Source organism: Zootoca vivipara, chromosome 6 (genome assembly GCF_965207765.1).
Source record: "Zootoca vivipara chromosome 6, rZooViv2.hap1.1, whole genome shotgun sequence".
NCBI classification, from domain to species: domain Eukaryota; kingdom Metazoa; phylum Chordata; class Lepidosauria; order Squamata; family Lacertidae; genus Zootoca; species Zootoca vivipara.
The window spans coordinates 8,165,102-8,188,003 of NC_142589.1; the positions used below are offsets into that span (position 1 = coordinate 8,165,102).

General features: G+C 50.5%; 1 protein-coding gene across 4 annotated transcripts in view; it reads left to right on the top strand.

The window, feature by feature from the left end:
- Positions 1-1,900: 1,900 nt before the first annotated feature.
- Positions 1,901-22,902, top strand: part of EPHA2 (EPH receptor A2) — a 33,225-nt gene continuing 12,223 nt past the window's right edge. Inside the window, exons 1-3 of one of the 4 annotated variants that reach the window (XM_060276312.2) lie at positions 1,901-2,386; positions 13,031-13,098; positions 14,172-14,832. In XM_060276312.2, the coding sequence (XP_060132295.1) occupies positions 2,296-2,386; positions 13,031-13,098; positions 14,172-14,832 (820 nt within the window). In that variant the 5' untranslated portion in view covers positions 1,901-2,295. The remainder of the gene's footprint in view (positions 2,387-13,030; positions 13,099-14,171; positions 14,833-22,902) is intronic. The other 3 variants (XM_060276310.2, XM_035118378.3, XM_035118377.3) reach the window with 3 other exon arrangements.

Below are 22,902 nucleotides of genomic sequence, written 5' to 3' on the forward strand. Positions count from 1 at the left end.
GGGCACATTTGCCCCCCAGGCTGGAAGTTCCCAAATCCTGACAGTAAGGAAATTGAAAGATTAGCTACAAAATAGAATCATAGAATCATAGAGTTGGAAGAGACCACAAGGGCCATCCAGTCCAACCCCCTGCCAAGCAGGAAACACCATCAAAGCATTCCTGACATATGCCTGTCAAGCCTCTGCTTAAAGACCTCCAAAGAAGGAGACTCCACCACACTCCTTGGCAGCAAATTCCACTGCTGAACAGCTCTTACTGTCAGGAAGTTCTTCCTAATGTTTAGGTGGAATCTTCTTTCTTGAAGTTTGAATCCATTGCTCCGTGTCCGTATTCCGTGTTGAAATACATTGTACCCAGGCTCAATTCAAGATGTTAGTACTAGTGTAGCTGATTATCAAAGCATATTATTATTATTATTATTATTATTATTATTATTATTATTATTCCTTTTACCCTGGTGCAACTCAAGGTGGCTTACAGATAAAAACAAAAATTGCTAAAAACATAGAAAAACAAACATAAAACACACACACACACAATATTTCTTATAATCGCAACGGCACCCACCTGAGAGCTGCTGGAACTAAGCTCCGGTGAGTTCCAGCTCAAAAAAAGTCATGTATATACACTATAGAGAGAGTTTCTATACCATCTTTCATCCAAGGATTACAATATAAAAACACTGTAACAAACAAACAATACCCCCAGTTATTTTACACACATATAAAAGATCTATTAAAACCATACAGATAATTACAGCACATCATCAGCCTTCTCATTAAAAGCAGTCAGTTCCCCAAAGCCTGTTGGAACAAGGTCTTTCTTCACCTGCTGGCATTCTGGCTTCCCTAGGCAGGGAGTTCCAGAGCTGTGTGTCTGGGAGCAGCTGGTGAGCATTTCAAGGGCCGCCTTCCCACCTACCTTGGTTTTAAGTTCTGCTTGAGGTGCCCTTGGTGAGTGTGGTCTGCAGAGCAACCGCACATAGCAGGGCCTTCTTGGTGGCCGCACCCGTGTTATGGAACTGCCTCTTTGTGGAGATCTGGCTGCCCTCCATGTTGCTTTCGTTAAATGCACACTTTTTCAATGCAGACCTTTGAACATAAAAGGAAAGTCTACTGTATCTGTTTACTGTGCTAGTAATACAGCGTATTTCAAATACCAAGACTGATCTTGGGCCAGTCAGCACCCGTCAGCCTAAGCTACCTCACAAGGTTGCTATTGGGGGGGGGGGAGAGAGAAGCAGGAACGCCACCTTGAGCTCCTTATAGAAAAAAAGTGGGCTTATCAATGCAAAAATAAACAATATTTTTAAGGAGGCATCGGGATGCAGCACGGCAAGGCTCAAACTCAATGCTGATGCCCGCAAACAATGGGCTGAGGTGCTGCGCTGTCACGGAAATTCAACAAATATTCCAACCATTCAGGCTGAAAGTGCTGACTTTGTGGGAACCGAATAATATAATTGGGGGGGAATCTCACAGGCTGAGGAACAGAAGGGCCTGTGTGTCATTCTGAAGAAGGGCCTCAACTGGCCTGGAAACTTTGGAATCTGGGTCAGAGGGGCTACAGAAGTAAGGGAGGGGGGCCCTGCAGTCCTCATGTCGCTTTGCAGCAACCAGGCAAATGCTTGCATGCTGGCCTTTCCAGGGGTAGCAATGCCGCATGCCTCAAAACAGTTTGCTACATTATTTTGGTCATCCTTGCAGCACAGTCCTGTAAATTAGGTTCCAGTTATCCTACAGCGTGCAGGGCAGGATTCTTTTAAAAAAATCATATGGATTTTGATGTGACTATTCAGTGCCTACCCAGGGAGCACCTGAGCATCGCCATCCATAAGGAAACTGCACAGATAGCACCTCTGCCTCTGCACAGCCCAACGGAGGCTCTGCCTTTGCCTACCCCCTGGGAGCAGAAGACCATGGAGAGCGCCCGCCCCGCCAGGGAATGCGATCAGAGCCGAGTGGGGGCAAGGGGCACCAGGGACCCTTTGCGCCGCGCCCCGTCGGGCAGGATTCCGGGTCCTTCCATCCTGCGCCTGCGCCTCCTGCATCCCTCTGTCCTGGCCCGGACGGCAGCGCGGGAGCGAGGCGAGAGGCGCGCGGCCTGGTGGGAGGCGTGGCCCGCGTGACGTCAGCGTGGGCATGAATGAACAGGGCGAGAACTTTCCCACCAGCTCCCATTGAGCTTTCCGGAGCTGCGGAGGCGACACGACTTCTGCCCAGGCGCTTCCTCGACGGCGGCAGAGAAGCGAGCAGCCAGGCAGGCAGGCAGGAAGGCGCAGCTCCGGGCACAGCATGGGCAGCCTCCGTGGGGCCGGCGCCCCTCTCCTCGTCCCCCTCCTGGTCCTGCTCCAGGCGGCGCTCCAGGGCGCCCAGACCCGCGAAGGTGAGAAGCTCCTCGAAGCGCCCCCCTCCCGGCCCGGGACCCTCCTTCTCTCGCTCCCCCGACGCCGCGCTCCGACGAGCCGGCTTGAGCGCCGACGGAGAGCCGCGCCGGGGAAGGGGAAACGCGCACGGCTGCCTGCCCTTCCTGGACCCCGAGACGGAGCGGGACAGGCCGGCTTCGGGTCGCTTCTGCTAACCGGCGTGGCAAAAAAATAATGGTTTTTTTCCGCTTTGGCGAACTCCTCTGCCTTTCCCAAAGTTGGTGCGTAGACGGTGCGGGTCCTTCTGTGCGCGTATTTTAAACTCCAGGTGCGGATTTAAATCTCTGGCGAGGAACGGGCAAGAAGAAGAGGGGCGCGCCGCGTCCGTAGGGGGGGGGGGAACGAAGCGAGGGGGCGGCCGGCTGGTTTGGAGAGGCGACGAGGCCGCCGCGGGGTTTCGGAGCAGCGGGGGAAAGAAACGCTTCGCACCGCACAAAGCTAATGGATGGATTTCCTTACCAAAGGGGCTGTGTAGACCCGGCACCTTGTGGTAATGGAGGAGCGTAAGTCTAGCGATGTCTAAGCAGAACCTCCCCGTTCGAAGGCTGTCTACCTGCAAGTTCTCCGTGCTGGAAAACTAGCAGTGGGAAGGGTCTGTTGTGCCTTCTGGGGTCTTCTACCTGGCTGTCCTGTTCGGGAACAGGATACGGGTGAGGTGGGCCTTGGATCGGTCTTTATCCTGTGGTCCGTCGGCCTCTTGAGATGTGCCCCGATTTTGAGAAATGGGGCGCTGGCAACCTTTTCCCTCCACGGCTTCGAACGCCTTAAGCAGAATGCTCAGCCCTGCGGCCTTTCGAGTCCTGAATCGCTCCTTAAACAGGCGCAAATTGTTGCAGGACATTTTTAAAATTCCTGACTTGGATCAATAGATAGATCTCTCTTTTTTTAAGAGTTGCGACTTATTCCGAGTATTAGGTAATGGCTTGGGGCAGGTGCTTATTTCTGCCTTGGAAGATCAAGTAAGGTGCACATGGATGGACAGGGAAGAGGCTTGTGCCTGAAGAAGAGTTCTGTGGAACACAGAAGCTTTCATACGCCTCTGCTCCCAGCCTTTGGGAATAAGCACTTGATTTTCCCCAAATAGAAAATAGTACTGCCCACTGGCTAGAAGGCAGGAGAGCAAGGTTCCGATCCTGGGCCCTGCTTGTAACATTCAGGGAAATGCAGTGATTCACACGCCTTGCTTACACAACCGGGCTTCCACTGCTGTGGCAGGGGTGGTTCATGCCAGGTTGGGCAAGGGAGGGAAATACTCTGGTTGCCACAAGAGAAGGGTGGGTCAGGGAGGGGCGCTGAATCAACACCAGGAGATGGATCACCCACAGTCTACATTTTTTTCACGGTGGTGCGGGAAGCAGGGGCGGATTTCCTCTTAGAGAGAGATTTGGGGTTGCGTGTATGGGATGCTATTTTCCGTTTCCTTTACTCTGATTTCTGCCACATTGGAAATTAGGCAAATGCTTGGTGTCTTCACGGTCTCTGTGAACAAGATCTCAGCAGCCGGAGCCCCTGCTCCAACTCTCTTACGCAGCCGGTAACTCTGAACTCTTGCTCCCTTTTGAGCAGAATTCATAGCTGTCAAGTTCTCCCTTTTTCAAAAGGGAAATTCCCTTATGCTGAATAGGCTTCCTCGTGAGAAAAGGGAAAACTTGACAGCTATGGCCAGAATCTGGGAATTCGGGAATATTTGAGCCTGGGACTATAACATTTGACATTTGGAACTTCAGGTTTCAAGGGGCTAATCCTTTCCAGAATCAGGCTGGTGTGTTCCTGAAGGTCTTTGAAATGTGTTGGACCCGTCTTTGGGCCTATCCTGCCCTTGACCCAGCACCACAGTGGGGGGCAAGCCAGCAGCAAAATTCCTTCCAGGTTAAGCCCTTCTGTGGAACAAGCCCAGACTTGCCCACAGGTGTGTACTTTTTCTGCCTGAAAGCCAGGATTTAAATATTTGGCCCCAGGGGATCACCCCAGAGCATATTTTCAGTGGTACGTCTTGTCTCTGGAATGTGTGGAGCCCTGTTAGTCCTTGGAGCATGTGCAGAAGGCTTTTCCTAATCTCTTTTAGTCACTACAACCTGATCTGGTATTAAAACTGGTATTAAGGGGGCTGAGCTCCTGGGAAGCCATGGGGTTAACTGCCCCTAATCTGGTGCGCTACAACTCCCAGCAGCTGATGGGAGCCGTAGTCCAAAACATCTGGAGTGCACCAGGTGAGGGAAGGCCGCCCTGAGAAGCAATAAGGGCTTCTGGGGCAGGGCTTGGGGATGAACCTGTGGCTTACTATCTGGATGCTGGTGGCTAGTGGTGAGGGATTGTGGGAGTTGTAGTCCAGGTACATGTGGCAGGGCACAGGATCCCCAGCCTTGGCTTATCTGACCAACCATTCCAGTCCTGGTCTTTGGATATATGTCACCCCTTTTCATGAAGGGACCACACTATTTTGCTCTCCTTCCTAAATTGTTGCCAGGGAAGGGTTGTAGCTCAGTGGCAGAGCATCTGCTTGGCATGCAGGAGGCCCCGGGGTCCTGGCAGCATCTCCAGCTCGGGCTGAGCAAAAGTCCCGGCCCGAAACCTTAGGGAGCCATTGTCCCTGTAGACAACACTGAGCTAGATGGACCAGAATTCCAACCTCCTTTAAGGTAGCTTCCTGTGTTTTCCGCAAACTCTTGTGTTTATCCCCCACCCCCCACCCACCCCCGCTCCACACACACACACACTTTTAAAAAGACCTGGCAGCTTGCAATACCTTTCTTCACACCTGGGCAGAGCGAAGTGGGAGGAAGCAGCAACAGTGATATTTAGAGCAGTACTCTGGAGAATGTTGCACAGGGTTACTTTCAGTCTCCAAAATGCAACGTTCGGAACCGAGGTGGGTGGGAGCCGTGCTCAGGGAGTCATGGGGGACTCCCTGTTTACTGGGCAGATCCCTCCTAGGCTTCACCCCCCCCCCCGAGTTATTAGAGCCCAGCTGGTCATCATTGGGGAACCCAGGCAGACTCCCTGGGGAGAGGGAGAAAGAGAAGCAGTTCCTTTCGGCTTGCGCAGGGAGCACTTTGCACAAGGTATTTTCTATGCTCCCTGGTGAGCCTGCTCTTTAGTGAATGGTGAGAAGCCCCCCACCCACCCAGTTGGAACATCTAAAAAAGAAGTACAGTGTAACATGGCATGGGGTCGATGGGTGTGCGTGCGGGGGGGGGGGAATTGAATGGCATATGGCTTCAAAACCCAGCAGCATGTTGGGTCAGCTACTTGGAGCCAAATTTTGCCCATCCAGGCCCTGCTGGTTGGTACAGTGGAAGCTCGGTTTTTGAACTTAATCTGTTCCAGAAGACTGTTTGGCTTCCAAAAAGTTCGAAAACCGAGGATCAATGGACTGGCTGCAAAGTCAATGGGGGGAAAAAATGAAAAATGCGGATCAGAAGCCATCGTTCAAAAACCAGAACAGTTATTTCAAGGTTTTTGACGTTCGGGAGCCGAAGCTTTTTCCAAAACAGAGGTGTTCGGGAACCAAAGTTTGACTGTACTTGCAAAGCAGCTTGGGGGGCTCACTTGAAGTGTCCCCAGAAAAGAGGGCCCGCTGTGTCCACTCCCAAACTCAGCCGCTGACAAAGAAGAAGAGGAAAGCCAGAGTTGGCATAAGCAGCCAGCAGCCCCCAGCCAGCCACTTTGAGACGGAAGCTTTGCTGACCAGAGAAATGTGGATTATGGGTTTTGAGACACAGCCGCTCCAAGCCTTTAGCCTCAAAGGCGGCAGTAGCGCTGGCTTCAGACTCTTTTCTTTCTTTTCGCACATTCATCAGCTTCTTTTGAAAAAGCCACTGGAGTGGGGGGGGGGCAGGTCTGGTGGTGGGGAGAGGCATTGGTGGTGCTGGTGCTGGAGTGAGTCAGGTTCCCCATGGAAAGGGGGGTGGTCTGCCTCTTCCAAACCTGAAGAGCCCACTGGCTTGCAGGAGAAGACAGGAATGTTAATGAAGAGGCAGGATGGCCGCCTGGGCTCTAATTACGCCAGGGAGGGAGCCTAGCAGGGATCTGTCCAGTAAACAGTTCCTCTCCAGCCCTGAGCTGCTGTGTAGCCATCGCTTGTCAGTCTCTGGAGCTGGGGGGGGGGCAGGGACACTCTGATGGGTTCTTTTTCTCCCAATATGCCTAAAAGTAATCGGCCTTGAATGCAAAGGGTTAATTAAATCTTGGGGCAGCTCCCAGCTTGGAACTGATGGGGAGGGGGCCCCTTTTTGCCAGGTGGCAGGGATGTGTAAATTTTCGCTTCTCTTTTATGTGCCGCTAAACTGAAACAGTGAAATTTTCAACCCTACCCAGAACATTTTCTTCGGAGCCACTGGACTGCTGTCTCTCATTACCGCACTAGGACCACAGGAAGCTGCTTTAGACAGAGTCAGACCCTCGATCTGCCTCGCTTGGTATTGTCTGCACTGACTGGCAGAGAGAGGTTTCCTTCCTTCCTGGGACGCAGTAGGGTAGCCTTCCCTCTGCCACTAAGCTCTGTCCTTTCCAAAAACATTTGGTTCAGGCCTGCAGCAACCCCCTGACTTACTGTTACAGTAGGAAATTCAGCACCTCCTCTCCTCTGCTCCACCTGGACTTTCTCAAAAGCAAGAGATGCTGGAGCTGACGTTCACCTGGGGCACCTTTTGCCCTCAAACCTTCCTTGCAGAGACCCAATGTGCAGGTGCTGTTTGTGGCTCTGGGGAGCCGGGCAGGTGCACTTTGTGCATGCCCAGAGAAACGTTGACATTTTCTCGACTTGAATCCTGGCAGCCCCAGAGTCCCCCCCCACCCCTGCAGTCTTAGTGGTATCATGTAGTTGGCGCTCGGTTCTTAAAGGGTGGGGTAGAGAAGGCAATTGAGGTGTAAGAGTTTTAAATGCTTTCTGTGCCTTATTGTGTTAAGGCCAGTCTGTCTGGTGGCCAGTGCCAATGGGAGCCACGGACCAAAATAGCAGGAGGGCACCAGCTTGGGCCATGCTGTTCTTGCAGATTGCGTTGTAAAGCCCAGCTCTTTAGCTTTGGGCTCTGTGTGGATCCTGTTGCGCTCCTGACTAGCAGATTCCTGTGTACCACTTGGTCATAGATCCTCTGTCATGCATAGAATTGGCGGGTGGTTTCTCTCCCTCTCTCTCTCCCCCCTTTCCCTGTTTCCATGTGGCTAAAATACAGGCAGTTAAAAAAAAATCCACATACTAGGAAGGGAGGGGAGAGCAAAGTTTAAAATTAACTCTGGAAGCTGGTGGGAAAGAAAAGCTGTACCAGATGCTGCTTGCCTATTTATTTATTTTTATTTTAAGTGAAGAGTTCGGGGAAACCATGCAGGATGACAGGCAGGCAGTTGGGGGGGTGGTTGGGGGGGGAGGGAAGGGAAGGGAGCATTGCTTGCCCCTTTCTTTAACAATAAATCAAAAGAGCTGAATAGGTTCTGATTAGGGAAGGGTCGCCGTTTTTCCTGCTTTAAAGGGGGTTGGGAAATGAGAGGCAGTGTGGTATAGCGGTTGAAGGGCTGGATCAGGGCTGGGACCCCAAGTTACCTCGCAAGGTGGTTCTGAGGATAAATTGGGTGGAGGGTCTATGTACAGTGGTGTATCGGGTTACAGACGCTTCAGGTTGCAGACTCCGCTGACCCAGAAATAGTACCTCGGGTTAAGAACTCTGCTTCAGGATGAGAACAGAAATCATGCGGCGGCAGCGGTGGGAGGCCCCATTAGCTAAAGTGGTACCTCAGGTTAAGAACAGTTTCAGGTTAAGAACAGACCTCCAGAACAAATTAGGTTCTTAACCTGAGGTACCACTGTACATCACTTTGAGCTGGTTGGAGGAAGGGATAGCTATAAATGTCCTAAATAAATACTTGTATGTGGTTATTAGTCCTTGGGGCTTTAAAATAAATAAAGTAGTAAGTAAGTAAGTTTCTGTCTTCTTTGAAGGCAGCGTACACTGAATGTCAGTTCCTGGGGGACAAAGAGGGAAGGGGGAGTCACTTTCATGCCTCGGTTGTGAGCTTCCCAGAAATGTCTGTTTGGCCACAGGATGCCGGACTAGATGGGTCCAGCAAAGCTGGCTGTGGGTAGACAAGTATTAGAAGCCTCCATTTTCAAAGGCCTGGGATAGCTTGGAAAGACATGAGACTTTTAATCTCAGGATCAAGAGTTCGAGCCCCATGTTGGGCAGAAGTTCATTGCATGGCAGGGGTTGGACTAGATGACCCCTGTGGTCCCTTCCAACTCTGATTCTATGACCTGGTGCCTATGGCAAGAGAGGGCTGTGGTGCTCAGTGTTTGCTGGGTGCAGGGGCAGGACGGGCCTTTTGACCCTGCAGGGTAGCATTCTGGTTGAGTGGCAGAAGCAAGAAATTCCCCACCATATCAGCCCTGTAGTTAGTGCAGCGGTGCTAGTCCAACACATTTTAAAATGTGCTCTGCCTGGATAGCTCAGTTGGTTACAGCATGGTTCTGATAACGTCAAGGTTGCAGTTTGATCCCTCTGCATATTCCTGCATTGCAGGAGGTTGGACTAGATGGTCCTTGGGGTCCCTCCCAACTCTATGATTCTATGCTGTAGTTGCTCAAGTCAGGGAGGGCCAGGAACTGTTTTTGGTGCTTACTGGGAGACTCAGAAGGCTCTTTGCTGCCGCAGATTCCTGGGGATAGACACTTAGACTGCTTGCTCCTCCCTTTACTGCTGGTCCAAAGTCCGAGAATCAAACTGAGTGTCCATGAGAGCAGGGAAGGGCAACAGCCCAGGGCAAAAAGAGGCAGGCAGCTCCACCCGTCTCCCTCTTTTCAGATGCACCAGGCTAGTTTTCCATGCTGGGATATGACATTAAGGAGAGGTTTAGAGCTCTGGCAACGAAACCTAGGCAGCCCATCCAAAGACTGCATCTGGAAGAGATTTGTGGGGGGAAAGAATCTCTGGAGAGCGGCAGGCGCAAGAAACCCCGAAAGGTTGGCAGGGTTTCTGTCTGCAGAGAGACAAGCGAAAGGCCCTTGCAGAGAGGAGGGCCAGGTAAAGCCGATGGGGGGGGCATAAATCAGCACCTGCTTTGTATGCGGAAAGCCCCAGGCTGAGTCCTAGTTAGACTGGAAAGGACCCTAGGGAGCTGCTGCCAGCCAGAGTAGACAGCAGTGGGCCAGAGTTCGTGAAAAAGGCAACTTCGGAAGGAAGGGACCGGACAGGACACATCTGCTTTGCTTGCAGAAGCTTCCTTGGGTCCAGTCCCTGTGAAAGGGTTTTGGACCACAGGAGCCGGGAAAGCTGCTGCCGGTCAGAGCAGACCATCCTGAGCTATGTACAGCGGCAATCTGACTTGTGATTGCAAAAGCTTCCTGAGTGCATGTTTGTTGCTTCTGCAGGGACCCCCCACCCACCCACCCACACAAAAACACCAGGCCCTATTTGGGCCTCTGCAGGCCCTTCCTCCAGCTGAACATATTTGTGAAGACTTGGGGCTTTTGTTCAGTTGCAGGTGAAATACGGTTTCTGGACTGTGCCCAGGGATTGCTCTCTGGTGATGCCCTTGCTGCCTGGCCTTGGCCAAGCTGGCCTCCCAATCCCTGGGGCCCACCCACCTCCCTCCCTTTCTCTTGGGAGCCCTTTGCCCTTCTGTCACGGGGCCCCCACCCTGTTCCCAAACAACCAGCCTCTGCTTTACAGCCTGAGCAGGTTACTCACCACCTTCTCCCCATCAACAGGGAAAATATAGAAGTAAACCAAGGAAGGAGCTTGACTACAAGATAAGAGTGAGATAATGGGGCTTCCGGATGTCGGATGTCCGAGGGCAGCTTCCTGCCAGGAGACTTGGCTCACAAAACTCTTGCCCAAGGAGGCACGACCGGTGGCTATCAGGGTTTAAGAGAGCAGCGGGTGGGCAACCATCTCCATCTTTCTGCCTGCCCTGCGACGGAGTAATGAGCAGAGCAAGGGCCTTGGACACAGGCAGGCAGCTGAGCCACTCTGTTGTGCTTCTTCTGCTGAAGCAGAGCAGTCAACAAGATTTCCCACCCATGGAGAAGGCAGAGCCATGAAGCATGCAGAGAGATAACAGGCACCCTCCTCTAAGCAGCACTTTTGGACTTGCGGGAAACTTTGGGATTACTTTTATCCCCCCCCCTACAGTGCTCTCCGAAGCACTCAGTTGGAGAATTACAAATCTATGAAGAACAGGCTTATCTTTGTCTAATCAAAGAGTTAAGGTGATACTGCTTGGGAGGGCTGGCTTCTGTCGATCTAGGGAGATGGCAGGATTTTTTTTAAAAGCGTTGCACAATGTTGGAGTTAGACTGGACACGAAAGCATTTATCTGAATGCTCAACTGACTGCTGTGAAAAACATGCTAGTATTAACAACAATTAACCCGGAGAGCAGGGAGCTGTTGTTTTGCAACCCAAAACCAAAGGAAAGAGAAATAATAAATATATTATGTGTCTGCTGCAGGTAGAGGAGAATTAAGTGGCATTTATGGCCTGTTTTCTCACAGGCTCAATAATTTGATTAGTGTAACAAGCATGGCTGCAATAAAAACATGCTTTAAAACTAAGTGGACGTAAGCCCAGCTACCACCAAACTGAGCACAGCAGAGAGACCAGCTGGATGAGGTCCCACATGTATCTGCTTCTGCAATGTGTGTAGTTTTCTGAACTGAAACTGAAGGAAAGCATCCCCCGCCTTGTACCAGACGGATGCATGACATACCTTCTCAATCAGCTCCCAAAAGGAAGAGGTTGGCGCTCTCCTTGCAGCCACAGGGCAGGGCAATGAAACTCACTTCCCTCCTTCCCCTTTGTCAGGGACAAGGTGCTGTTTTCTGGCCAACGGGGCTGCTTGAGCACCAGTGCCGGATTTACGTATAAGCCATGGGTAAGCAAACTAAGGCCCGGGGGCTGGATGCGGCCCAATCGGTTTCTCAATCCGGCCCCCGGGTGGTCTGGGAATTGGCGTGTTTTTACATGAGTAGAACGTGTCCTTTTATTTAAAATGCATCTCTGGGTTATTTGTGGGGCATAGGAATTTGTTCATTTCCCCCCCCCCCAAAAAATTGTCCCGCCCCCCACAAGGTCTGAGGGACAGTGGACCGGCCCACAGCTGAAAAAGGTTGCTGACCCCTGGTATAAGGTAAACAAGCTATAGCTTAGGGCTCTTGGGGGCACAAAAAAAAAAACTCGGTGTACATTTCCAAAATATAAGATAAACAACAAATAAAATAAAGCCTACATACAGCAACAGTGTTTTGTGGTGTGTAGGCTCCTATGATGTAAGTAGTGGGCCCCACCTGTTAGCCTGCTCCCTAAAACATCACTGGTTTGCCCATTTCTATATATAGGGTGCCTACATTCTGCATGTGCAAATGGCTTGAGATACCTATTAGGTCCATAAATTACCACATAGCATATATTCAACACACAAGAAACAGCGACAATTTGTTGTTGCCAAAGGACAGCTGGACATGTAAAGGGGCCCATTACCTTCAGTAGCTTAGGGCCTCATCAAACCTAAATCCGGCCCTGTGTAACACTAGTGGTGTGAACTACACCACCGTTCTTATTTTGGCGGCCAGGAGGGTGAAAGCTGCCGGGCCCTTCCCACAAGAGCAGTAGGTGCACCCAACAGGATAGCTCCATTTGTCCAAAGGCATGCTTTCAGCATCTATGCCTGCTGGACCATCCACTGCCCGCTTAAACTCAGGCTATGTAGAAGCCCTGTTGGGTGGCTGGCTTAGCTGTTCAAGTTGGGACACCACAGCCACAACCAGGAGATTAAGAAACCCCTTTTGTGTTACTCAACTTGACTCAGTCTCTTTAAGCGCCCTGGGGCAAAGCTGGCCTGCTGACACAGCATAGAGTTTTGCGCACCTGGGCCTGATCTGGGTAATGAGGCAGGGCAATTGCTCCTCCTGCAGCCCGACACCCACTTTGTGCAGATGTTAAACATCAACCCTCCCCCAAAGAAGGGCAGGGACTCCCAAGCTGACTGCAGAAAGGAGCTCTTTGCTGTTCCAGATTCACCAAGTGCCTGGGGTTCTACACCGTGGTCTCTTAAGCAAGCAAACACCTGGGGGTCTGGTGTTATTGGGGCTTTAAAGACATGGCCAGTGGTATTAAATAAGAGCGTCCCTGAGCATGGGCAGAGTTGCTCCCTGTCACCACTGAACAGCCACAGCTAGGGTTTGGAGGCAGGGTTTTCTGGTCTGAAAGTGTTTCACCAATGCAAGTTGGGAGCATCTTACTTCTCTGAGCACCCTGGAGGGGGGAAGCTACTTGCCCCTCTCCTTCCATCTCTCTTCCCTCTACTTCTTAATAGTTTAACGTGGCAGGGTGTGCTCTCTGGGACATGCTGGGACTTCATAAACCTCACAAGGCTCTATGTGTCCAAATCAAAATTGGCATTGGAAAGCTCCACCTGTTTAGTGCGTAGTTTGGGATGCCACAACCAGGGAAGTTTATACCCCTCCCAAACTCTAATTTTATAGGATCCAACAATTTGGAGGGGGGGGGAGTTGATCCTGTCTCCTTTGCAAAGTATGAATATGAAGCTCTCTGTGAATATGAAGTGTCCTCCATGCGATAACCATCTTTTTCTTCATCTTCCTTTTCTCCTCAGTTGTCCTACTGGACTTTGCCAAGGCACAAGGGGATCTGGGCTGGCTTAATCATCCCTACGGCACGGGGGTAAGTCTTGTTGTTGAGTTTCTCCTGCTTTAAGGAAACTGCTTTGTGCTCGAGGTAGATTTTCCCGCAAAACACAAGAGTACGCTGCCCTTTAAATGGTACTGCCCTCCCCCCCCCCCGTCCTTAAGCTGCCTGATGGTGGGACCAGCCCCATGTCCAATGGATTTGTTCACAGGGGGGTGGGTCGCTAGCGGAACGGAAGCTTGGGTGTTGCTGATTATCTCGCATTATAAAAGGAGGAGGAAACAAGGGTAGGCATCTTGGGAGAAATAAATGCCAGGTATAATGACTTGGGAAATGTAGATTGAATTCTTGCATCCGCTTCAGATGCTCCATTCAAAGCAGAGGCAAAATGAGCATGGAAGGAAGGGAAGAATTCCTAAGCAAATTCTGCATTAAAAAAAACCACCATCCCAACAACATTTACATGGGATTAACATGAGTGGCTTTTAAAGATTTACTTTTATTTGGTTATTCATTAAATTTCTATCCCTCCCGCCCATAGGAGCCCAGGGCAGCAAACAGGATTTTAAAAATGAATGAATGAATGAATGAATGAATGAATAAAAGCAGTCTAACATTCTCATAGCTAAATAATTTCAAGGTTGCCAGAAAGAGTATATATTTGACCCATCGAACGCTTGGGTGAATCGGAACGTTTTAAATTCCTGTCTTGATGTTAGTGAGAGAGGCAGGGGCACTTCACTAGAGGGCCTTTCATAAATGAGGAGCTGCTACCAAGAAGGCCCTGTAAAGGCTCCTTGATGGGTGGGCAAAGGCAGTGCATCTCTGAGTATCTGATGCTTGGAACAGTCAGTAGGGGAAATTTGTGACCTTCGTGTCTGACTTAGCAGCTTCCCAGGACAGCAGATTAGCCATAGTTGAAAATGAAGATTCTACATTTGCATGACACTTGAACCACAAATAGTCTCTGCTTGAACCTATTGTTTCAAAATCCGTTTTTTTTTTCCTGGTGTGCCGCTGTTTCCAGTGGCAGTCACTTCCACAGATTATTACATGTGCAAGAAAAAACATTTCCTTTAACGACAGCCATTTTCTCTTCCCACCCCCAGTGGGATCTTCTCCAGAACGTCATGAACGAGTCCCTCATCTACATCTACTCGGTCTGCAACGTGATGGAAGCGGAGCAGGACAACTGGCTGCGGACCAACTGGATCTACCGCAGCGAAGCTCAGCGCATCTTCATTGAGCTCAAGTTCACAGTCCGAGACTGCAACAGCTTCCCCAGCGCGACCGGCACGTGCAAGGAGACGTTCAACCTCTTCTATGCCGAGTCGGACGTGGATTACGGCATCAATTTCCAGAAGCGCCAGTTCCGCAAGATCGACACCATCGCCCCGGACGAGATCACGGTGCGGGAGGACTTCGAGACACGCAATGTCAAGATCAACATGGAAGTGCGCTCGGTGGGGCCCCTCACCCGAAAGGGCTTCTACTTGGCCTTCCAAGACATTGGGGCTTGCGTGGCCCTCCTGTCCGTCCGGATCTATTACAAGAAATGCCCTAAAGTCTTCCGCAACATGGCGAGCTTCCCCGAGACCATTGCTGGCGCTGACTCGCAGGCCTTGGCGAAGGTGTCGGGCGATTGCGTCAAGGATGCCTTGGCCAACGAGGACCTGTTCATGCATTGCAACTCGGACGGGGAGTGGTTGGTGCCCATTGGCGAATGCCGCTGCCGCGAGGGCTATGAAAAAGACGGGGACAGCTGCAGAGGTAACTTAGGCTTTGCTTTTTTATTTGTTTTGTGTCGCTGAACTTCCCAGTCTGCATTAGGACAAAGCAATACTTGTCAGAGCCCAGTGAAGGGAACGGAGGGTGCAACTGATGTCGCTCTGCCCCTACTTCATCCTTGTCATCCAAAGCCCACCTGAACAAAAATGGCGCTTCCATAAAGTGTCCAGGGCAGGCTCTATGATTTCTACAGATGTGAGGCAGCTGTTGCTGCTGTTCCTCTTTGCCCTCAGGGTGGGAACTTGACTTCGGGGGGCATAGTCAAGAGTGATGGAGGTGGTCTCTAGTGGCACACTGGGCCCTACCTGTTGTTGTGGCCTTCAGTTATGTCCGCATAGCACCCACAAGGACTCTGCCCCTCATACTCCCAGTCTTTCCAGCTATCTGACTCTGGTCAGGTGCAAGCAGGTAGGCTGCACTCTAAGAAGTGCTGGATCTGTCAGGTACCAGCAGTTTCTCTCTACTGGGTCCCATGAAAATGTCAGACTTTTACTCCTTTGTCTACTTACATGAGGGCCCCAGGAAATGCATCTTCAAGTTTCTTATGGGGTGGGCTGGCTGTTCTCTTCTTCTTTCATGCCCCCACTTCAAATCTGCCTTAGCAACCCACAGGAGTGGGGAGACGGCTAACAGGAAGCCAACCCATGATGTTTCCCTTCCTCTGCTTTTTCTCTGCAGTTCTGTCTTGTCTTGTCTGCATGGTCCCAGCAGATTATTACTATTTCTCAGCCAAAGTGTTCATATTGCTTGTTAAGTATTTCACTGCTGCTACTCCTTGGTCCATTTGTTTGGTGAAGTTTGATATTGACAAAGGCTGCAGATAAATATTCTACACTTCTCCAGTCTCCAGTCTGGCCAGAAATGTTACACACACGGGGCAAGAAATGCTGAATGTGTGTGTGTGTGTGTGTGTGTGTGTGTGTGTGAGAGAGAGAGAGAGAGAGAGAGAGAGAGAGAGAGAGAGAGAGAGAGCGCACTGACAGTAAGTCTGAACGAAAGTCAAAACAAAAAACAAAAAAATCCCTTCCAGTAGCACCTTAGAGACCAACTACGTTTGTCATAGGTATGAGCTTTCATGTGCATGCACACTTCTTAATCTGAACGAAAGATTAGAGGGTTGGAATGAGTGGCGGTTTCATGCCTTGCCTTGGTGTCCTCCTTCATGACATCAATGACCCCCCTTCCCCGCCCCCTCAGCCCCTGATCCTAAAAGAGCCCTCAGTTCCAAATTCTAGAATAGTGGCCTTTGTGCATCAGGACTTTCTATGCTAGACAAAGAACCTAGGAAGCTACCTAATGCCAAGTCGGATCCTTGGTCCATCCATCTCTCTCAGTACTGCTGTAGCCCCTGCACTGCCCTTCTGTTTCGGGGAATTCAAAATGGGGGAGAGAATCGGTTAAGAGGGGAGAGTGGTTCAGTAGAGAATCAAGTGGCCTCGGAAGGCAGCTCATGTCAAAGCTCATGTATCTTGTATATAGAAGTTTCCAGGGTTGATTCCATTTAAAAAAAACAAACTCCTTTTTTATATGTACTGCCATATAGAGGAAGTGAGAGCAGCAGCCACGTTTCCCCCCCAACACACACCCCTATCTTGCTCTTCTGTTCCTCACCAATCCAACTGAGTGAGCCCCCTTCTTGGGAAGTGGGGACTTGTTGGGGGGCAGGAGGAGGCAGCTGCAAAGAGGCTTTGCTTCAGGAATGTGTCTGGGTTTTACAGAGAGAGGGAGAAGGAGATAAGGAACCTTCAAGGTTATGGAGTAATATAGGCCTCTTGAGCAAGCATTCTCTCCCCCCCCCCCAAATCAGGCTCACCTGATAGAGACTGTTATCTCACTTCCCTCTTGCATGATATCGGAGGCCAAAAGGGGGGAGCCAAAACATGGGGAAGGGAGCTGCTGGCCGCTCAGTTTCTTCAGATGGCCTCTCTCCAACATCAGCGAGAAGGAATTCAATTTTTCGATGGAGTGGGCAGACTCCATGACTGGCCTTGGTCTGGAGAGAGCAATGTACCCCTCGGGGGCATAGCTGCCAAGTTATCCCTTTTTTACAGGGATTTTCCCTTATGCTGAATAGGCTTCCTCGCGAGAAAAGGGAAAACTTGGCAGCTATGCTCGGGGGAGACATGGCTGAATAAGCCTGCATTTAAAGGGGGTGCTATTTTACCCTCTTACCTACTGTATTTTTAGCCACTCATGGGGTGCAGTGGGGCTCAGAGAGGTGCTAAGGAGCAACTAATCTCCATTGAGAGTGATGCTGCTTAGCCTCTTGATATAGTTTGCTTGCTGCAGGGGACTGGACGGAGGAGCTGGGGTGGACGACTGGACATTGTGTCCACTCCCTCTGTGGTTGATCCCCACCTCTTGTTGGAGTTCCAGTGCCTCTGAGCTTATGCGGAGCGCATTTATCTCGTTGCCGCTCGCCCCCCTGCAACCACGTGTGGGATTTCATCAAAAGCCAAAATCTTTCTTTTTCTTTCTTTTTTTAAGAAAGGTGAGAGCGTTGCCTAGAAACACTTGTTTGATTTCCAATCTAGTCTGGCGGGGTGGGGTGTATTGGTTTGGATTTGGAAGCAGAATAGAGGATTTCTCTCCTTTCCTCCCTGCCCATTCCACAATGGCATCCAGCACCTGCCCCCCACCCCACCCCACCCCGCCAACAGTGCTGGTTTGCAGGCCCAGCCTGGTTGCCACAGTGACAGCCATGCCACTGTCCCACCCTCTGCATTTGTCTGGTACCAGGGGGGATGCAGGGGCGGGGGGAGGAGGGCTGCTTCTGGGAATTGAAAAGACGAAAGGGTGGCCTTGGCTCCAAGAGTGATGGCAGTGGGTGGAGAGGAATAACTGCTGTTGGTTTTTTCCTAACTCCTTTCTGCCTTTATCTTCCTTGTTAAATCCCTGCTTCCCAGCCGCACACCTAGGAGAAGTTCCCTCCATCAATTGTCTCTTGGTGGGAAGGAACATAGAGCCATTTCCCCCTTCTAAGCCATTTATTCCTTGAGCATTTTTGCAGAAGCCTACCTGCCTAATCCCCACCTTCTTGGTACTTTCTTTCTTTCTTTCTTTCTTTCTTTCTTTCTTTCTTTCTTTCTTTCTTTCTTTCTTTCTTTCTTTCTTTCTCTCTCTCTCTCTCTCTCTCTCTCATGATGGGATAAGCTGCTCCTCTGTGGGCCCCTCTCCTTGTTTTCAAGGCTGCCCTCCCCTGTTGGCTGCCCCAGCCCCCCTCCAGATCTCCTAATCCTGGCCTCCTTTCTGAAAGGGGGAGCACCTTCCCACCTCCCCCCCACATTCCCTTCTCCAATGGCATCTCCACCTCCAGTGAGCCTCCAGCCCGGCTCAAAGCATCCTTAATAGCAGCAGAAGAAGAAGAAGAAGCAGCAGCTTCCCATCTTCTCTCCGATCCATCTGGGGAGATGTGGCAATCATATGCAGACCAAGCACCCAGCCATCTCCCACCCCCAACTTAGCCCCAAGCCTTGGACCCTTAGCAGGGGTGTCTCCAAAGACACTGGTCCTCTGTCCTATCTGAATGGAGGCATTGTGTGCCCGTGAGCGAGAGTGTGTGTGTGTGCGCGCATCTGTATATGAGGCTTGGGTAGGGACCCCCGCTGGCTTATAAACTCGCCCTCATTAAACCAGACTGCCTGTTGGTGCTGTGAATGGCAAGGGCTGACATGTCCCTTTGTCCCATTCCGCCTCCCTCTCCTGGCTGTCTCCTTGCTCCTCCAACCTTGATTCATGGCTGCTTAAATGGCTTGCCGTGCTCTCCAATTTATCTGGCTATCTCTTGGCATTAGCGTCTGCACGATTTTAGGTGACACCCACGCGCGACTCTCAAATTTCACCTGCTAAGGAATCCTGTGTAACCACCCAAAAAACCTTAGTGCCATAGGAAGGCCTTGGGAATCCCCTAAATGATGGCCTGCTTGGCATTCCGTCTTAACTGGTTCAAGTCACACAAATGAATTGGCGATTGGGTGGCGAGCTTCCCTTCCCTTCTTTTTCTTGCTCTGGGTTTTTAAACACGCAATTTCTGGAAGCGTGCTAGGTGTTGCAAAGAGCACAGGGGTAAGGCACACAGGCACAGCTGCGTTTGGATTTTCTGGCACCAACAGGTATTGATCAAGGAGGAGACTTCAGAGTCTCTGCTTGGCAGAGATCCTGGGGGGTTGCAACAAACTGCATTGGGTGGGTGGGGGCATTGACTTCTGCTGGCCTGGCCACCCCCCATCTGCACCCTGCCAACGCTTCCGCCATTGGGCTGCCGCTGTCTCCCTCCCAAGGCCAGTTGCATTCTGCAGCAGCCACCGCTTCCTCCAGCGGGAGGGGGGCGGGATTGGAAAAAGGAATTTGCCCTTTTGTGTAAAGATACTCTGACCTCCCATCCCTCTGGCCTCTGTGAAAAGGGAGGCCCATGGGCAGGAAACAAAGGCAGTTTATCTTCAGGAATAAACACAGATATTCTTGGCTTCCTGCACACATTCCCAGCCGCCCCCCAGCCCTTCACTCCTTTTTAGCTCCTGCTGGCAGGTTCTGTGCTGCCACCAACCATCACCATCTCTCTGTGTGTTTTGCCTCCCTCCCTGCTCTGGCCTTCAAGTAAGATAGATGCCAAGGAGGGTTCTATTCGCTGGCTGACAATATCTCAAAAGGCCAACTGCCCACCCGCCAAAGCCTTGGCATGGCATTGTGTGCTACTGTGCTCTTGCCTACAGCACGAGGCCAGCCAAGTGGCGTCATGTTCAGAAGGTGAATTATTGGAAAAGCACCAGGGCACCTGCCAGCAAACATTCAGCTTCTTATGTTTGTATGCAGTGGTCCAGCTCTCAGGACGTGCCTTTTGTATCAATGGTATTAGTCAGGCTGCGACGTTGAATGGGTTTAAAAGGTGTCGCCCTGATTGGTCAGGCAGTAGGGCTTGATTGGGTGCCTTAATACAAGGGTTTATTTAAATCCACCCATGGCAAGAGCCCTCTTCAGAGTCGTCCTCTCTCGCCTGCAGGAGGGGATGCCTCTTCTGAGACTTTTTGCTACAGGACAATTGTGTTTTACCCATATGCAAGCTTAACTGCCAAATTCATGACATTGATTGACATGCTCTTTTAAATGGGTTGAAAGCCTAGTTTTTGCAGAACCGTGGAATTTTTTTTAGAGTTGGAAGGGGACCCTGAGGATTCTCTAATCCAGGCATCCCCAAACTTCGGCCCTCCAGATGTTTTGGACTACAATTCCCATCTTCCCCAACCACTTGTCCTGTTAGCTTAGGGATCATGGGAGTTGTAGGCCAAAACATCTGGAGGGCCGCAGTTTGGGGATGCCTGGTCTAATCCAACCCCTTGCAATGCAAGAAGAGTGCAACACTACACTCTGACCAACTGAGCTATCCATCTAAGATTTTAAAGCTGCAATGTGAAAAAAACTTTGCAAATGATCAAGAGTCATGCTGAGGTGGCAGCTCTCCCATTAAGCCCCCCCCCCTCTGGGCTATAGTTTAGAGCAGGCACGTCCAACAGGTAGATCGTGATCTACCGGTAGATCACTGGATGTCTGTAGTAGATCACTGGCTCCCCTCAAAGAAGTTCAACAACTTTGACCTGAAATCCCCCCCCCCAAAAAAACCCACAGGGCTTCCCTCCTAAGGAAAGCTCAACAACATTGACCTGAACCACCAAAAAGGTGGCAGATCACTGCCAGTTTTTAACTCTGTTAGTAGATTGCTGTCTCTTGGGAGTTGGCCACCCCTGGTTTAGAGGACTCCAAACTGATCAAGAAGGTGTTGCCTTCTTATCCAAGTTTCTTAAATAGTCATCTGGGGGGTAGTGGTTTGGGGCTTTTGTGGATTCTGAACTGCTGTGAGGTATCAACAGACCAGGTGGGGGACAGCAGCAGACACCTGGTGGGCAACATCCTCTTCCACCCCCCTCACAGCCACCACTCCCTGTTAATACTTCACACTGGGGAAGCAGCTGCCAGCACACCTGCCTCTGGAAGTCCCAGGGAGAGCCTCGACATGCCCAATAATTGCACACGGAAGCGAGTCTCGGCCAAGGGTGGCTGCGCTTATCTTTTGAGGGCATTTAACTGCTCAAACTAGAAACGTGTTCTAGACTCCTTCAGATGGCATCTGTGGGGTGGCGGTGGGGAGGGGAGTGTTCTCGGTCCCTTGCAGCCCAGACATTTGGTGCCTCCTGGCACACACCACAAATCCAAGCCAGCTGGGTTTTGTGGCCTTCCTAACTGCTGCACACCTTTTAAATATCGCTTAAATAAAGCTTCTCTCTCTCTCTCCTCTACGGGAGGACCAAAAACCCCAGGATTCAGGTTTAAAATGATGCCAGCTGCCAAATTCAAAACGGAGGGAAAGGAACAACTTGCCTCTCTCTCTCTCTCTCTCTCTCTCTCTCTCTCTCTCTCTCTCTCTCTCTCTCTCTCTCTCTCTCCACCCCCAATTGCAGTGTGGGAGGCTGTGTCAGGGCATTCTGTCTGTGGGTCATCTTGGACCTTGGTGGGTCTTCGCTGGAAATATGCTTCTTGCAGTTTGACACCCTCCCCCCCAGCTAGTGTCTTGATCAAGGGAAGTCATAGTCCTGCTCTGTTCTGCATTGGTCAGGCCACACCTGGAGTTTTGAGTTTAGTTTTGAGCCCCACAATTTACAAATCATAATTGACAAGCTGGAACGTGTGCAGAGGAAGGCAAACAAGGATGATCAAGGGTCTGGAAACCAAGCCTTATGAGGAACGATTGAAGGAGCTTTTTCTCCTTGAAAAGAGGAGACTGGGAAGAGATAGGATAGCCGTCTTCAAATATCTAAGGGGCTGTCGCATGGAAGATGGAGGAGGCTTGTTTTCTTCTGCTCTGGAGGGTAGGATTTGAACCAAGGGCTTCAAATTACAAGAAAGGAGATTCTGACTAAACATCAGGAAGTACTTTCTGGCAGTAAGAGCTGTTTGGTAGTGGAATAGACTCCCATGAGAGGTGGGGGCCTCTCCTTCCTTGGAGGCTTTTAAGCAGAGGTTGGATGGCCATCTGTCATGGATGCTTTAGTTGAGATACCTGCATTGCAGCGGGTTGGGCTAGATGACCCTTAGGGTCCCTTCCAACTCTGCAATTCGATGAAATACAATTCAACGTAAGCATTGAGGCAAAAGAGATCATCGTTTCACGCACACACTAATAGGGTCTGAACGAGGAGTGAATGGTCAGGAAAGAGAGAGTGAAAAAAGTGAATTCCATGTTGGGATTCATTAGGAAGAGGATTGAAAAGAAAAGTGCCAACATCATAATACCATTCTTCAAATTGGTGGTGTGATAGCACTTGCAGTTCTGATCATCACACCTGAAAAAGAATATTGTAAAGCTAGGAAAGGCTTAGGAAAAATCAGCCAAAATTAAAACAGGACTGAACAGCTCCTCTGTGAGGAAAGAAGAGGCCGTATGCAGATCTATGGTGTTTGACACGGTCTTATTGGAAATCCTTTTTTGGGGGGAGCTGAATTCCCCACCATAATCACCTAAGCACCCTTTTCTCCTTGCTTTGGGCACCAGCCCTGAACACACACACACATACACACACACTCCTGCCTTTGGTAGCATGACAGTTTTACAGCCTGCACTTTTGTTTCTAAGCAAACTGAGAGATCGCAGACCACACACACAAGATATTGAAAGAGGTTAAGACTGGGCATGCTGTTTCTGGAGAGGCAGCTTTCAAGAACCAGACCCTCTTTTCCATTTAACAACCCGGGTGTGTGCGTGCTTGCGTGCGTGTTTTATATATATATATATATATAAACAACAACAGCAACCTCTTGAGTGTAAGTAAAGTTCCATCTGGGGCAGAAGTTTGAAAATGCAGGAAAGCATTTCAAATAGCTAAGATTTGCTATGTTCAGGGGGACAGTTAACCAAATGGTATTTTGTGGAGCCTCAGTTATGGCCCATCAGATTCGGGAAAGGATTCTCCCCACTCCAACCCAGCCTGGGACATTATCTCCCTCTCGGCATCGGGGGCTGCTGTGACCAGACAGGATGGTACAGAGTTCCATTGAGAAGAC